General features: G+C 51.5%; 2 protein-coding genes across 3 annotated transcripts; one reads left to right on the top strand and one right to left on the bottom strand.

Annotated features, from left to right (window-relative positions):
• The first annotated feature begins 16 nt into the window (after positions 1 to 16).
• On the top strand, positions 17 to 5,039 carry PCED1A (PC-esterase domain containing 1A). 2 transcript variants are annotated; one of them, XM_036322448.1, is made up of 8 exons: positions 17 to 418; positions 737 to 882; positions 1,376 to 1,455; positions 1,564 to 1,802; positions 1,904 to 2,054; positions 2,168 to 2,414; positions 4,041 to 4,310; positions 4,656 to 5,039. In XM_036322448.1, exons 2-8 carry the CDS (start codon positions 759 to 761, stop codon positions 4,901 to 4,903), a joined length of 1,359 nt encoding a protein of 452 aa, XP_036178341.1. In that variant the 5' UTR covers positions 17 to 418; positions 737 to 758; the 3' UTR covers positions 4,904 to 5,039. The 2 variants fall into 2 exon arrangements, with proteins under 2 accessions (XP_036178341.1, XP_036178342.1); XM_036322449.1 differs by lacking the exon at positions 4,041 to 4,310.
• Positions 5,040 to 14,179: 9,140 nt separating this feature from the next.
• TMEM239 (transmembrane protein 239) lies at positions 14,180 to 15,227 on the bottom strand. The gene is made up of 3 exons (XM_036320961.1): positions 15,218 to 15,227; positions 14,768 to 14,870; positions 14,180 to 14,664 (listed from the first exon to the last, which is right to left on the bottom strand). Exons 1-3 carry the CDS (start codon positions 15,225 to 15,227, stop codon positions 14,184 to 14,186), a joined length of 594 nt encoding a protein of 197 aa, XP_036176854.1. The 3' UTR covers positions 14,180 to 14,183.
• Between the last annotated feature and the right edge of the window lie 78 nt (positions 15,228 to 15,305).

The following is a 15,305-nucleotide window of genomic DNA, read 5'->3' as shown; positions in this document are numbered from 1 at the left end:
TGCCGCCGCTCCCCCGCCCACACCCGGGCCTAGTGCCCGCCTCGGTGGGCCTGGCTCTGGTTCCTGCCCCGACACGGCAGCCAGCCCCGCCTCCTTCCTGTCCCCTCGGGCATTGAGGGTGCACAGGGCGGGACATGGGTGACCGGAAGTGGGAGCTATGAGCGTCGCTGCCCCGGGCGCCGAGGCTCGAGGCGCCGTCGGGGCCGCCGCGACGCACGCATGGAGAACGATGGGCGCCGGGCTTCGTACCGACGGCTAGCCGGGTCGCACGGGCTCTGCGGGGCGGGGACTGTGCCGCACCGACCGACCTCCCCGGGCGCGGGAACATGAGGCCAGGCCTGGAGCTCACTGCAGGCGAGGCGCGCGGTGCGCGGGCCTGCCCTGTTCGCGGGTGAACTGCCCGGCGCTCCGGGAATCGGTAATTGGCGCGAGCGGGTGCGCGCGCATGCGCGAGGCGGCGGCGGGCACGTGGCGGGGCGCTGGGCGGCGCCGGGCGGGAAGCGCCTCTGTGCCCCGGAGGCCTCCGTGCCTGGCGACCCCCTGCCTCTGGCGCCCGCGGTGGCCGAGGCCCGCGCCACCATGGGCCCCACTCTGCCGCCACCGCCGCCTCCTGGTCCCTGGAGCCTGGAGCTGCTGGGGAGGGGCCGGCGCTGCTCTCATTTCTCCCGCGTTGGGCCCTGCGGCCGCCCCGCCCCGCGTTCCCGCCCTCGCGCGGCTAAGTGGCCTCTCCCTGCAGCCCGGTCCGTGTCCACAGCGCCATGGTCTTCTGTCTGGAGAACACGGAGCCGCGCCACCCCCGGCGAAGCACCATGGTCCACCTCCAGGCCTCGGAAGTCCAACAGCTGCTACACAACAAGTTCGTGGTCATCTTGGGGGACTCAAGTGAGTGCTCCTCTAGGATCACATGTCCCAGTCCCGCACCTGCAGCCTGTTTTCTAAGTCTGGAGACTTTGCCTCCATCTCTCACCTCCTCTCTGACCCCTAGTTTATTCCAGGCCAGTAGGTTTTCTCATTTTATTTCCCTGTGCACCTTCACAGGTGTCCTGACAGATGTAGCCTGTCAGGCTTTTCACACCATCTTGCTTAGCGGTTTTTTTTCCTCCCTGACATCGCCCATAATTTCCCTTATGGGAGCAGGTGACTCGGCTGACTTCTGCTAGCTAGGTGATCTCAGGTCCCTGTATATGTACTAAGTTGGGGGTGGTGCACAACTAGAAGGATCGGTGGCAGTGCCAGGACTTCTGAACCTCACCCTTTCTCCTGCCTCAAAGTCAGCACCCCAAAGAAGTGGTGTTGGGCAACCCCAGCCCTAGGACTTGGGAGACACGGAGACGGGGTGAGGCTTGCCTTAGCCCTGGGATCTGTCTCCCTGCAGTCCAGCGAGCTGTGTACAAGGACCTGGTGCTCCTGCTCCAGAAAGACTCGCTGCTCACAGCCGCCCAGCTGAAAGCCAAGGTGAGGGAAACTCGGTAGCCATGCCAGTGGTGGGTGGGCACAGACCCTGGCCTGGCAGGGTTCTCCTCCCTGGCATGGGTCTGACCAGCTGGGTATGGGGGTGGGCAGGGGGAACTGAGCTTTGAACAGGACCAGCTGGTGGCTGGGGGTCAGCTGGGCGAGCTGCACAACGGGACACAGTACCGAGAGGTCCGCCAGTTCTGCTCGGGTTCTGGCCACCACCTTGTGCGCTTCTACTTCCTCACCCGAGTTTACTCCGAGTACCTGGAGGGCGTCCTGGAGGAGCTGACCTACGGGCCTACTCCGGACCTGGTGATCATCAACTCCTGCCTCTGGGATCTGTCCAGGTTGAGGCGAGGGGAGAGGGAAATAATTGGTTGGGGGTGGAGGTATGGCTCAGAGGCCATCTGCCTCTGTGCTGTTGCCCACCCCCTGTGCTGCCCAACAGGTATGGCCGCTTCTCAATGGAGAGTTATCGAGAGAACCTGGAGCGGGTGTTCATGCGCATGGACCAGGTGTTGCCAGACTCCTGCCTGCTGGTGTGGAATATGGCAATGCCCCTGGGAGAGCGTGTCACTGGGGGCTTCCTTCTGCCTGAGGCAAGTGACCCAGCCCCAGGATGGAAGGAGGGGACCGTTGGTTAGTAGGTAGAGGACCGCCCATCCACAGCCTGCTTCACTCTGTGGCTCTTAGATGCTGTACTTTCTCTCAGCTCCAGCCCCTGGCGGCCTCTCTGCGTAGGGATGTGGTTGAAGGGAACTTCTACAGTGCCACGCTGGCTGGGGACCACTGCTTCGACGTCCTGGACCTCCACTTTCATTTCCGGCATGCAGTACGGCACCGGCACCGGGACGGTGTCCATTGGGACCAGCATGCCCACCGACATCTCTCACACTTGCTTCTGACCCATGTGGCTGACGCCTGGGGTGTGGAGCTGCCCAAGCGTGACTACACCCCTGGTGAGCCCTATCATGAGTGGGGAGGGTCGTGATGCAGAGAGGGCCCTCATAGCACAGGGCGCACAAACAGAACAGAACAGAGGTACTCTAGGGGAAATAGAGGCCCCTTAAGGATGGCTTCTTTCTCCCCCCCTGGGGAGGGTAAGATCACATGAGCAACAGGGCAGTCCAAGTTCTAGTTCTTTGGTCTTCTACAAGCATTGAGTACATGAGACAGCCTGTCAAAAGATCCCTACCCTGCAGATGAACTAGAAAGAAATGGGAGTACTTTGAGCTAGGCACGGAAGTGAAGGGTAGAAAGAAAGACAGGGAGGAAGGCCAAGCCAGGCAGTGTGCAGAAGTCCCTTGGCTGGTGCTGTCAGCCTCGGTTCCCGCCCGCTCCAAAGGGGACATCATGGCTGAGTGTTTCTCCGTCTGCTTCTCCTCTGGATCACGTCCTCAAAGGAAAAGTTTCCTATCTCCCTTGTTGACGGCTCACGAGCCCTTTTGCTTCTGTGTTTAGCACAATTGCTGCGTGCACAGTATCTACAGGTTAGTGTTTGATGAATGAGAGACATGAGTTGTGTTAGAAAGCTGTTTATCAAAGCACTGGAGTTGATGGTGGACAGGCCAGGAATGTCACAGAGGCAGACTTTTGGGGCTTGGCAGCCAGGAGTTGGAGCATCAGGGAGGTAAATTAGGACTTTGACTATATAATGGTCCAATTTCCTTGTTTTTTTTAGATGAAAGAACTGATCCCCAGCAAAGAAGGGATGCTCTAAAGGCCATAAGGCTAGATTGCGGTGGCTCAGGTCTCCTGAGTCCAGTTTACAGCTATAGAAATAGGGGCATCAAAAGGCAGAGTTGGGTGGGAGACTGAGTTGGTGAGTTTGGTCAGGACAGTTCTGTTTGAGGTACTGTGGAAAGGTGGAGTAGATTTGGAGTCAGTGGCGTTCACAGAGAGATGGAAGCTGAAGGGCATGAGTGTGAACCTCAGAGAAGACAACAACAGCCACATTTTGGAGGTGGAAGGAAAGAGAGGCTAATGGAGGAAACCAAAGGAGATGAAGGTAGAGGCATTTTCAGGGAGGATGAGGCTATTGGCCATGTCATGTGACCCTCAGGAAGAAAGGAATTTATTAAATTTGCCAGGAAGTGGCTACATTTAGTGGGAAAAGTGTTGCAGAATTGGAGCAGGGGTAAAAGAGGTAGTGAGCAATTGCTGAGGGGATGGAAATTGGGCACAATACTCTGGACATTTGAAAGGAGCAGGCACTACTGGGGGAAGAGGGTGACAGGATCTTTATGTTTATGAGAGAAGATTTACAAACTTATTTATTGCTCTGCAGTTAGTTGCTCGGAGAGGGAAAGACTAAAGACCCAAGAGCTGGGCAAACAAAGGTAGAAGGCTCTTTGGAGGGGAGCATGAGGTCAGAACAAAGGTGGATCTGCTGACTTTTGGGAAAGGCAAGGGAGAAGGAACACACCTTGGGCTTGGCCTGAAATGAGAGGGAATGAGGAAAACTGGGTAGATGGCAGAAGGTACTCCCGCCTGGAGGAGGGAGTAGAGGTTTAGGAGTGTGGAGGGCTAGAGTTCAGGGCAGCCTGGCCGCTCAGGCCTTCCTAAAACAACCATCCCATTCCTAGACCCATGGATTGAGGACTGGCCAGAGCCGGATCATCTGTTCCAGGGGAGCCAGGGGCAGCCCCCAGACTTTGGGGAGCAGCTGGCCTTGCCCCCACCTTCTCCCTTGCCCCCTCCCATGCCTTTTCTCTACCCGCTTCCTCAGCCCTCCCCACCTCCCTTGTTCCCACCCCTGCCCCAGGATGCCCCTTTCTTCCCATGCCAGCCCTTCCCACCCCATGAATTCTTCAATTATAATACAACGGAAGACTTCTCAGTGCCACCCCATTTAGGTAGGTGCCTCTGCAGCCTCCCATCACAACTTTCCCAGCCTCTCCTTGCACCTTTCCCAGCCTAGCCTCCTGTGTTCAGGCAGACTGAGAGCAGTTGGATAACCCTTGTGCCTCCCCACCCCTCCTTAGGATTGGGTTCAGTCATAGCTGAGTCTAGAACAGCGTTTGTGACTCAATCAGCTCATTGATTGTCACCGTTTCCTGATGTGGAGGAAGTATTACCATTTTGTACATGGGGAAACTGAAGCCCAAAGAAACTCACCCTGGAGGATCAGAGCAGCCTAAAGGCAGAGCTGGGCTCCCCCTGGCTGGAAGCCCACTCTGATAAATGACGTTCTTTTGTAGGATGTGGCCCTGGAGTGAACTTTGTGCCTGGTCCACTGCCACCTCCAGTTTCTGGCCCTCTCCCCCATGGTCAGCACCGGGGCCCGGTGGTCCACCGGGGAATGCCACGCTGTGTTCCCAGCAGCCCCTACCATGTGCCGAGGATGGGGGGACCCTGCAGGCAGCGGCTCAGACATTCAGACAGACTGGTCCACACATACAAACTGGACAGGCGGCTTCCGGCACATTCGGGGACATGGCCGGGGTAGACTGGACCTTGGGCTGGGGCTGGATGTGCCAATGGCCCTGCAGGGCCTGCCTGCCACCCAGGTGCTGGGCCATGGTGTTGCTGTGCCTGGCATTGTTCTTGTCCATTGCTGTCACCAATAAAGGCCTGGAAGAACAGAGTGGCATCTTCCTGTGTCTCCCAAACCATGACCTGAAGAGTTGGGAGGCTGCCTCTGGGCTCTTTCCAGCTTTGGACCTTTCACCTCACGTTAGAAATCACTGAGTGTGACTTTCCTGTTGCCTCACACCCTCTTTCCCACCAGGACACACACACTAAAAAAGATCTCGGCAGGTTACCTCTCGTCAGCAGTTCTCCGGGGTTGGGATAGCAAGGGCTGAGTTGAAATTGTCAACATTTTTACTTCATTTAATCAATTTTGGTTGATTAATTGATTTTAGGGAGAGGAAGAGAGAAACATTGATTTATTGTCCACTTATTGTTGCATTCCTTGGTTGATTTTTTAAAAAGATTTATTGATTTTTAGAGAGAGGGAGAAAGAGAAACATCATTGTGGGAGCACAACATTGAATCAAACCAGCAACTAGCAACCTCTTGGTGCACAGGACAATGCCCACATTGGTTGATTCTTGTATGCGCCCTGACCAGGGATCAAACCCCCAACTTTGGTGTATTGGGGCGATGCTCTAACAAACTGAGCTATTTGGCCAGAGCGAAATTGTCAACATTTTATATGGAATTTATGGATCTGGCTAATTCTTACCTATACCAGTCTCTCTCATGTATTCATGTGTACATTCAACATTCATCTGTTCCTGGAAATAGACACATACCTTGCACAGTTCTTGGCATATAGTGGACACTCAAGTGATTGGAACTAATCAAGAAGCTCCCAAACCCAAGTGGGAGACTGATTAGAAATCCATTATTTAATAAATAGAATGTGCACTAAGGGCAAAGTGAACACAGACCTTATTTGGTGGGGGGGCGAGGGGGGGGAGGAATTCCAGGGTGAGGGTAGAGGATGTGTCAAACTCTGTAAGGAAGAAAGTACAGGGTCTCAGCTTTGATGAGCGACTTTAAGTTTGTGACTAAGCATCAGGAGTGACTTGGGCTAAATGGTGGCATGGGGTGGAGGATGGAGTGTGGAGTAGGAAAACAAGGAAACAGACCCACAAATAATCTTCAAGTAGAATTGGATGGAAGAGAGGAATGCAGAGATGTACCAATGGCCTGCCTGCCACCCAGGCATTCTTTCCATACTTTATTGAAATTTTACCTTGGCAAAGGATATAACACCTAACAAATGGAAATAGACCACAAAAGTGTTGATCCTTGCTAGCAATCTAAGTGCAAGTGAAGCTGCTAAGTTAGCACACGCTGGTGTTGGGGAAACTGGTACATTAGTAGACAGAGCCCTTTAGAGAGCAACCTCAACAGAGCAGTTGAGAATCAAAGGAGACAGTGCCTGAAACAAGGTTGGTTTTCTTGGGTAGAGCCCCAAAGTGGACAGGAACAGACATACATAAAAGCAAGCCTTTTGTTCAGGAGATAAGATAAAATACTTCCTTTGTTAATAAAACCCATCCTTTGAGCAGCCCTCTTCAGCTGCATCCAGCTTGTCCAATCCCATGTTTGCTCCTTTCCGCCTTTCCTCAAAACCTATTCTCTGTCTGGACATTTTGCACCTCTGCTTCTGAAGCTTCTCGGTACTGCTGGAGAAAAACTACACCTGGACAGATTTACAGAAGAAAATCATGAATTACTCAGCCTCATGGGACCCCTCTCTGTTGCTTGCCATCCTGTTCTCTAAGAATTCCGTCACCTTCCCTACTGAGCCTTTCCTAGGCTTTTCCACTCTTTTCAAACCCCATCCCAGATCTGGAACTCTCACCTTGTAAGCACCTTGAGACTGCAGAGGGCTCCATGTCCCCATCATCTTACCTCTGCACGTCTAATTTCCACCCCCATCTTGCTGTGTGTCTCCCAACATTTTCTTCAGTGCCCCAACATAGATTTGAAGGTCATCACAACAATGGATGGTGATAAGTTATCTTCAGTTTGTTGTCATATAAGCTTACAATACAAGACACTTGACCTCTGCATTATAGATTTTATTCAGTCATGACTGGAAACAAGAAACTTAAACAGCCACATACAAGTCATTACATGCATTTGAATTATTTCCCGGCCATTGTTTTGAGATATGAAAACGATGAAAATCATATGTTCCTCCAGCGTGTGTGTGTGTGTGTGTGTGTGTGTGTGTGTGTGTGTGTGTATTGATTTCAGAGAGAGGAAGGGAGAGGGAGAAAACATCAATGATGAGAGAGAATCATCAACTAGCTGCCTCCTGCATGCCTGCTACTGGGGATTGAGCATGTGCCCTGAATAGGAATCAAACCATGACTTCCTGGTTCATGGGTCGACGCTCAAACACTAAGCCACATCAGCCAGACTAGATTCTTGGTTTTAATGTTTTCCCCAGCTACATTATTTTTTTTATTTCATCTACTTTAATTTTTCCATCACCATTTATCCCTTCTGTGCCCTCTTCCACCTCCCCTCCCAGGCCCTCCCACAATCACCACACGGTTGTCCATGAGTTCTCTCTTTTTTTTCTTTTCTAATATATTTTATTGATTTTTTACATAGAGGAAGGGAGAGAGATAGAGAGCCAGAAACATCGATGAGAGAGAAACATCGACCAGGGTACATGCCCTTGACCGGAATCGAACCTGGGACCCCTCAGTCCGCAAGCCGACGCTCTATCCACTGAGCCAAACCGGTTTCGGCTCTTTTTTTTTCTTATTTGCTCAATCCCTCCACCCCATAATACTCCCCCAACACACACACACACACACACACACACACACACACACACACACACACACCCCAGAGATGTCTGTATGATTTTTACCTATGAGTCTGTCTCTATTTTGCTGTAGTTCAGTTTGTTCATTAGAAACCACATATGAATTAAATCATCTGGTACTTGTCTGTCTCTGCCTGGCTTATTTCACTTAGCATAATATTCTCCAGGTCCATCCATGCTGTTTCAAAGAGTAAAGTTTTCTTCCTTTTTACAGCAGAATAGTATGCCATTGTGTAAATGTACCATAGCTTTTTTTATCCACTCATCTACTGATGATACTTGGGCTCCTTCCAAATATTGGCTATTGTAAATAACCCTGCAATGAACATAGAGGCTCAGATATTCTTTTGAATTTGTGTTTTGGGTTTCTTTGGATAAATTCCCAGAAAAGGAATCAGTGGGTCATAAGGCAGTTCCATTTGTAATTTTTTGAGATGACTCCATACTGTTTTTCCACTAGATTCTTGTTTTTTAAAGAATGCCTCCAGTGTCCTTTTCTTTGCCATACCAATATATCCCTGAAAGGAGTAGAGGATGCAAGAGCACTTCAGATGTGATGCCAGCCTTTATTTTCCCAGTGTGTGTGTTGGGGGAGGAGGGAGAAGTCTTTTAATAAAAGAAAATTAGTGGATTTTTTTTCAAAACAGTTTAACCAAACAAAGTGTCCCAACAAAAACCGATGACCTGCCTTCTGTTATATAATCCAATTTGTCGCATAGATTGTGTGTTGAGTTCATCTTAGTTCACATATGTTGGTGAAAGATAAAGATAAACTTTCTGATTGCAAAGAAATACACCTATACTTTTTAAAAACCTGCTTCATTAAGGTGTCACTGACAGTAAACTGCACATATTTCAAATGTACGATTTGATATATTTTGACATGTATACATCTGTGAAATCATCATCACAATCAACGAAATGTATCCTTCTGCCTCTTTAGAATCCCTTCCTGCCTCCCATCCCATCTCCTTACTCCTGTCCCCCAGCAACTATTGATACTGCTCTGTTTTCTGTTACTATAGATCAATTTGCATTTCCTAGAATATTATATAAATGGAATCATTCAATGGGTACTCTTTTTCTTCTGGCTTCTTTCACTCAGTCTAATTAATGGGATTGGTGGAACAACATCCATGTCATTGTGTGTATCAGTAGTTCACTTTTTTCATAATTTTGTCGTATTCCATTTTATGGCTAAACCAATGTTTATTTATCCTTTTACCTGTTGGTGGACATTTGTGTACTTTAGTTTTTGGCAATTACAAATAAAGCTTCTATGAATATTTATGTACAAATCTTTGAATAGACATATATTTTCATTTCTCTTGGGTAAACATCTAGGAATGAAATGGCCGAATCATGTGGTAGATGTATGTTTCATTTTTTAAGAAACTACTAAATTATTTTCCAAAGTGGTTTTCCAATTTTACATTCCCCCTAGCAGTGTATGAGGGTTGCAGTTCGTCTATATCCTTGCCTACACTTAATATTAGTTTTTTTAATATTAGTCATTTTAGTAAGTGGGTTGTATGTTGGGTATTTTTAAGATTTTCTTTTTAAATCGATTTTTAGAGAGAGAGGAAGGGAGGGGGGGGGGGGAGAGAGAAACATCACGTGAGAGACACATTAATTGGTTGCCCGGAACCCTTCGGTGCGCAGGCCACCGCTCTAACCACTGAGCACGCTGGGCACGGTGGAAACAACAGATCTTAAATCAAGTTCTTTTATTTTTAAAATGGGAAATATTTGAAAAGTAAGAAGGCAGTATAAAGGATGCACGATCCAAACTATAGAAGGAAATGTTGTCTCAGGAAAAAATAACCTGTCCAAAGTTGGTTACTTCCAGACCCCGACAGACCTCACAAAAGACAGCTTTTTACCCCAGGAGGAACGGGCAGACAGACTAGGGGGTGGGCCAGGAGTCTGAGACACAGTGAAGCCTGCGAGATGGGGCCCTTCCTTCTCCAGGATTCCCAGGAGCTCAGCCCTCTATGCTTCTGGGTTTCTGGTTGGGGGACCCAGGTTGAAGATTTGGGGTCAGGGGTGAGGAATCGACGAAGCCGCCACTGTGAGGACCGTGGACCGGAGATGACCCTCCCCGGAATCCACCCTCGCCTGGCCTGTGAAATGTCTCCCCTCCTTCAACCAACATTCCAGCCCACCCCGATTCTTCGCGGCCAGAGCTGGAGATAGCCGCCAGAGGGCGCCCTTGCACCGTCGGTCCCCTGGTCCGCAAGCTGGGATTCCCTGGCTGTCGATTTTCCAGGACGGCTACCGAGCACCTTCCCTGGGTAGGTGCCCACAGCTCTGCAAACCCCTACGAGGTTTGCTATTTCCAGCCTCAGGTCCTTGTCCGCCCCGCTCTGCCCCCACGGACAATGCGCCCGCCTCGACGCCCTCCAGCCGTCGCCCTGGTCCCTCTCCGGCGCACTCGAGCCTGGGGAATTGCGCACCTCGCACCTGCCCTAGGGGCTACCTCCCGTGCAGCGCAGGCTGCCTCCCCCACCCACTCCCGCCATGACCCGGTCTCCCCCAAGTCCTCTGTGGCCACGGACTGCTGGGGGAGGAGAGCAGCTCCCCTCATCCTCCGGCGAGGACATGGCTTCCCTTTCCCCTGCACACACGGGTCTGAGGGAGAGCGCCTCCTCCTTCCAGGGACCCCTCTCCTTCCCCAGGATGGCCACGGACAACTGTCTCAAGTGGTCCCCCAGCCTCAGGAGCCCCCTTGACACCGCCCTCTCGGGCCCTCCCGTGTCCTGGCCGATCCCTGTTCCTTGGGGCAGAGGGAAGCCCTGCCGCGGGTCGCTCCTGCTCCTGCACATGCGGCTGTGGATTCCTGTTTTCTTACATGGAAGGCCTCTGGAGGCTGACGCCTCCTCCGCTGCGTTCTTCATTCCCCGCCCAACCTGATTATTTTTCTGGCCGGAACCTCACCCCCCCCCGTCCCAATCCTGACAGAGCAGGCTGTGGCTGGCGGGGGAGGACAGGCCGAGATCCCACTCAGCCTCCCAGGTCACTCCGGCCACTGGAGCATCGCAGCTCTCCCTCTGGCCCAAACCCAAAGGCTTAGGACGTCTTCGTTCCAGCATGTTCATTCTCCCTGAGCTTGCATGTTTAAGCCTTTTAACCCTACATGGGTAACTTGGTCTACATTTAAAGGAATTAGGGATTATGATCATGCTATCATTTTCCTTTCGTCTGTCAGGTGCCTCACTTCATTCACTTTTAACTGAACACTCCATTCCCCTCTGCCTGCCCCCTAGAGCCAGCCATTCCACCGTTTTTGTTTTCATGTGTTCTTGCTACCTTCCGCCAAAGTGTGTTTTGCTGGCATGCATTTGAAATTTTCATCCAAAGAATTGTATTATTTCTCATTCAGTTTGCCACTCAAAGCTAGGAGTTCAAGATCAATCTCTATAGCTCCTGCCCCTTCTGCTGCTTCCTCTCAGCGGTGCTCACACTATGTCTCACTTTTCTTATCTCCTGCCACCACTAATAACAGTGCAGTCATTACTCTCAAACACATCCTCCTATGCAGTGTTTCTCAAACAGTGTGCTTGTGTATCACCTGAGACTCTTCTTAAAATGCCGGCTCTGAAATAAAAATTTAAAAAATTCAGGCTTTGATTCCACAGGCCTAGAGTGGGGCCCAAAACTCTGCATTTTTCACCAGCTCCCAGATGAGGCTGATACTGCTAGTCCTGGGGCCACACTTTGAGCAGGGCCCTTAGGGGCCTCTGTGAGAACTCATGTTGGGTTGCTGGGTCACAGGGCATGTGTTGATCTAATTTGGTAAGTACTACCCATCTGCTACCCAGTCTGGTTGTACCACCTTACTCCACATCAGCAGAGCAGGAGAGTGGGAGGTATATACAGGATGGGGCAAAAATAGGTTTACAGTTGTGAGTATATGAATCAGAGTTTATTCTTGTATTATTTATTAATTCTTGTATTTTCCCTAAAAACAACTGTACACCTACTTTTGCCCCTCCCTGTATTTATGTGGGGAAGGGAAGAAGGCCTTCTCCTTGCTTCTGCCCACATCTTGTCCCGCAATGTGTTTGGTCTGGGCCCGAACCAATGGGCTCAAGGCTCGGGAGTGACATTGCTGACCAGCAATGCTGGGCTAAGTCTATGGTGGACCTGAGGATAGCATCCAGGAGACTCCCATTAGGTTGCATTTTCTCTATTGCTTTACTTTTAGTGTCCTGTTAAGTAGACGAGGACTCCAACAACCTGGCCTTCCCATTGGCAAGTAGCTGTTTTGAACCTGATTTCTCATCTCGAAAATGGAACAGCAGTAGCATAGCTATGGTTTGCAGAGTGAGGAGTCAGTCTAGGAACTTCACCCACATGCCAGCAGCCCCACAGGAGCCCTAAGACAGGGGTTCTTACTTGGTTTTACCCATGAGGAGAATGAAGTTCAGGAAGGCTTAGCAATTTTCACAAGGCCATGGAGATAGAAAGTGACAATGTTGGGATTCAAACCCAGCCTCAGCTAATACACCAGAGCCCGTGCTAACCACAAGGCTATCCCACCTCCATGTCCTGCCTTGCCCTTGCTATCAGGCCATATTTCAGGGACAGTCACAAGGAAGTGGGAAGGAAGAATTATGTCTGGGTTTTCAGGCATGGATGCTGAAGGCTTCTAACCAGTGGCATGGAGGGTCATGAAATTCTACAGCAAATGGATTTTGGCAAAAATGAACCTAGGGTCTAGGGCAGTGATGGCGAACCTTTTGAGCTCAGTGTGTCAGCAGTTTGAAAAACCCTAACTTAACTCTGGTGCCGTGTCACATATAGAAATTTTTTGATATTTGCAACCATAGTAAAATAAAGATTTATATTTTTGATATTTATTTTATATATTTAAATGCCATTTAACAAAGAAAACTCAACCAAAAAAATGAGTTCGTGTGTCACCTCTGACACGCGTGTCATAGGTTCGCCATCACTGATCTAGGGGCTGGTCCTCAAGGCTTGAGTATTTAGATGGCAGGAGAGGAGGACTTTGGGTCGAGGGCTTTAAGAGCAGGGCTTGTAGGCTTAGAAGTACACTAGGTCAGGGATGGACAGGATTTTGGAGGATCAGGAATTGGGTGGGTGTTAGAAGTGGGGTAGGGATCAGGTGGTTGGGTCTTAGCTATGGGTAAAGCTGTCTATCATGTGTCTTACTTGGTAACAGTTGATCACTCACTGTTTTGTTTGGAGGGTTAGCAGATGTGCAAACAGCCAGCCCCCTGGGCATCAGGAAAGCCACCTTTCACGACCCGCCTGGAGCTGTGAGCAGCTGGGTCCATTTTGGAAACTATGGGCTATGCTTTTCCCACTCACATAGCTGTGCAAGCATCTCCTGGCACTAAGCCCCAGGCCCAAGCATTTCACAATCAGGAGAGTTCGACATCTGCAGATTTTGAGATTTCATGACACATGACATTTTTACATCTTGTCCACACCCATCCATCCTCTGTTTACCACTATAATTCTACTCATGGCGGAACATTTCCCCGAAGGCCCAGGGAAGCGTCTGGCTCTTTCTATGGCCTTAGGGCTCAAAAGACCTTTTGAGTCTACAGAATGTTCTCAAGAGTTCAATATAGTATCTTATTGTTTCCTGGACTTTACAAAGCACTTCATACATAGGTATTGCTGTTGACGCACTTAGCACAAGCTCAAAATAATTAATTGGCCAAGGCCCCATGTGTAGGTGGGTGAAATGGGACTTGTTTGTTTTTCCAGAACAGATCTCAGGAGACTTAAAGAGTGGGTACTCTCTGGGAACCTTACTACCCTATTCAGCCCATTTTCCAGACTTGGGGATGTGGACTGAGGCAGGAGCTAAGGTATCTAGGGAGCGGGGGAATGTCTGGACAGAAAGGTCTGGGGGGGTGAGTTAGTTGAAGTCTCATGGGGCTTGTGGCCAGCCCTCTTCTAGCGAGGCTTCGGTCAGTGGGCCCTTCCTAGAGCTTGGGGAAGTGGAAAAAGAGGGTTGGTGGGAGGAATGGCAAGTCCAGGGGTACCCAGGTAGAAGTTCTCAATGAGCCTGAAGCTGAGGCAGCTGCAAGAAAAAAGATGTTGCCAGTTTCTAAGGGCGCCCCAGTGGTGTCACCACACCCTATGGGAGCTCTTGGTGGCTTGGCCAAGCTCTACCCCTCGCTAAGCCTTCTGCCCTATCCCCTCTCCTCAAAGCCCCTGGCCCCCCACACCAAGTACCTGCAGCATCAGCTTGAGGGAGGTGCCCAGGGTCAGGCCAGTCTACCTTGCCAGCTCCAGCAACATCACCCATGCCACAACCTGTGCTAGGGACTGGAGGTCTGGGCCTGTTGAAGCAGGAAGGCTCTAGTCTCACTGCCCTCCCCCTCCCTCGGGGCCTCAGGCCTTAGGCCAGGGCTAACAGACACAGGCAGCGGGATGGGTTGCCCTTCTATTGGTCCAAGTCCTGAGCGTAGCCTGGGTGAGACATGGAGGTGAGGAGGCCCACAAGGCTGAGCAGCGTAGAGAACAGCAGCAGGAAGGAGGCGGTGAAGAGCAGGGCCGGGAGGGCACTGAGCATCAGCAGCAGGACGGCGGGCAGCAGATGGCGCCACGCGGCGGCCGCCACAGGCCACAGGGAGCTCAGCAGGTGGGAGCCGGTGGTGAAGAGCGCGTGGCACAGCATCAGTGCCAGCAGCAGGTAGAGGATCCCCTCCAGGTTCCACAGCATACGCTGCAGCGGCTGCCGCCAGCTCGATGTGGTCCACCACTGGGTCCAGCTCTGGGGCACATGGCACAGGCACCAGCGCACCCAATCCTGCCGCGTGACCCAGGCCGACCAGGACAGCGCCCGCTGCGGCCCCTCACCGGCCCCGATGGCATCCGTCTCCACTCGAGGCTGTTGCATCACAGCTGGTGCACCTGGGGAGAGGCTAGGCCAGCTGCAGGAGCAGCCCTGGAGGTGCCTGGGGTGCAGGGGTCAGGAGGGCACCAGTGTGGGTGGGGTGGGGCTTTGAGCTGGGGTCTGGGTCTTACCTCTGGGCAGTGGTCCCTAAGTCATGTTGCTGCCTGCAGCGCCCAGGATGGCCTGGCAGCCAGAGTTGAGACCCTCTTTCACTCTCCCTTCCCCACCCCCTCCCTAGAGGACCCCCATTGTGACCCGGATTGGGGTGGGGTCCGGCCAAGAAAGGAGCCACTCCCGGGTGTGAGCCTCACCTGGGCCTCTCTCTGGGGACCCTCTAGGCTAGCAGGAAAGTCTGGGAGCCCACAGATGTACTTCCTCATGCTTTCTTGTGGAAAGCCCTCTTGGACCCGTCCCTTTCCTACTGGCTAATAATGCGTCCCACTCTGCTCTCTTGCAAGTCTTTCTTTGGGCCTTCATTCTTTAGAACCACAGAGGCGGCCAGAATGTCCAGCCGCAACCTGGAGGTTCTGAGATGGCTGTCACATCCTGCCCTGGGCTCCCTGTCCCTTACCTCATCTCACCTTCTATCATTGCTGGAGGTCTGCTGATGTTCAGGCTGGGGACAAAGGTGTACCCTCCCACCTGCCCAGCCCATAATGGAGGAAAGGA

Source organism: Myotis myotis, unplaced genomic scaffold (assembly GCF_014108235.1).
Source record: "Myotis myotis isolate mMyoMyo1 unplaced genomic scaffold, mMyoMyo1.p scaffold_m19_p_9, whole genome shotgun sequence".
Lineage (NCBI taxonomy): Eukaryota > Metazoa > Chordata > Mammalia > Chiroptera > Vespertilionidae > Myotis > Myotis myotis.
Note: the sequence above shows the minus strand (reverse complement) of the source record. Positions and strands in the feature narration are given on the sequence as shown.

What these genes read in the sequence shown, in the direction of transcription:
- PCED1A (XM_036322448.1), top strand. Translation starts at nt 759, where the DNA reads ATGGTCTTCTGTCTGGAGAACACGGAGCCGCGCCACCCCCGGCGAAGC. An exon ending in GGTCATCTTGGGGGACTCAA is followed by an intron (nt 883 to 1,375) that starts GTGAGTGCTCCT and finishes GTCTCCCTGCAG; the next exon opens with TCCAGCGAGCTGTGTACAAG. An exon ending in TGCCTCTGGGATCTGTCCAG is followed by an intron (nt 1,803 to 1,903) that starts GTTGAGGCGAGG and finishes GCTGCCCAACAG; the next exon opens with GTATGGCCGCTTCTCAATGG.
- TMEM239 (XM_036320961.1), bottom strand. An exon ending in TTAGGGACCACTGCCCAGAG is followed by an intron (nt 14,665 to 14,767) that starts GTAAGACCCAGA and finishes CAGCTGGCCTAG; the next exon opens with CCTCTCCCCAGGTGCACCAG.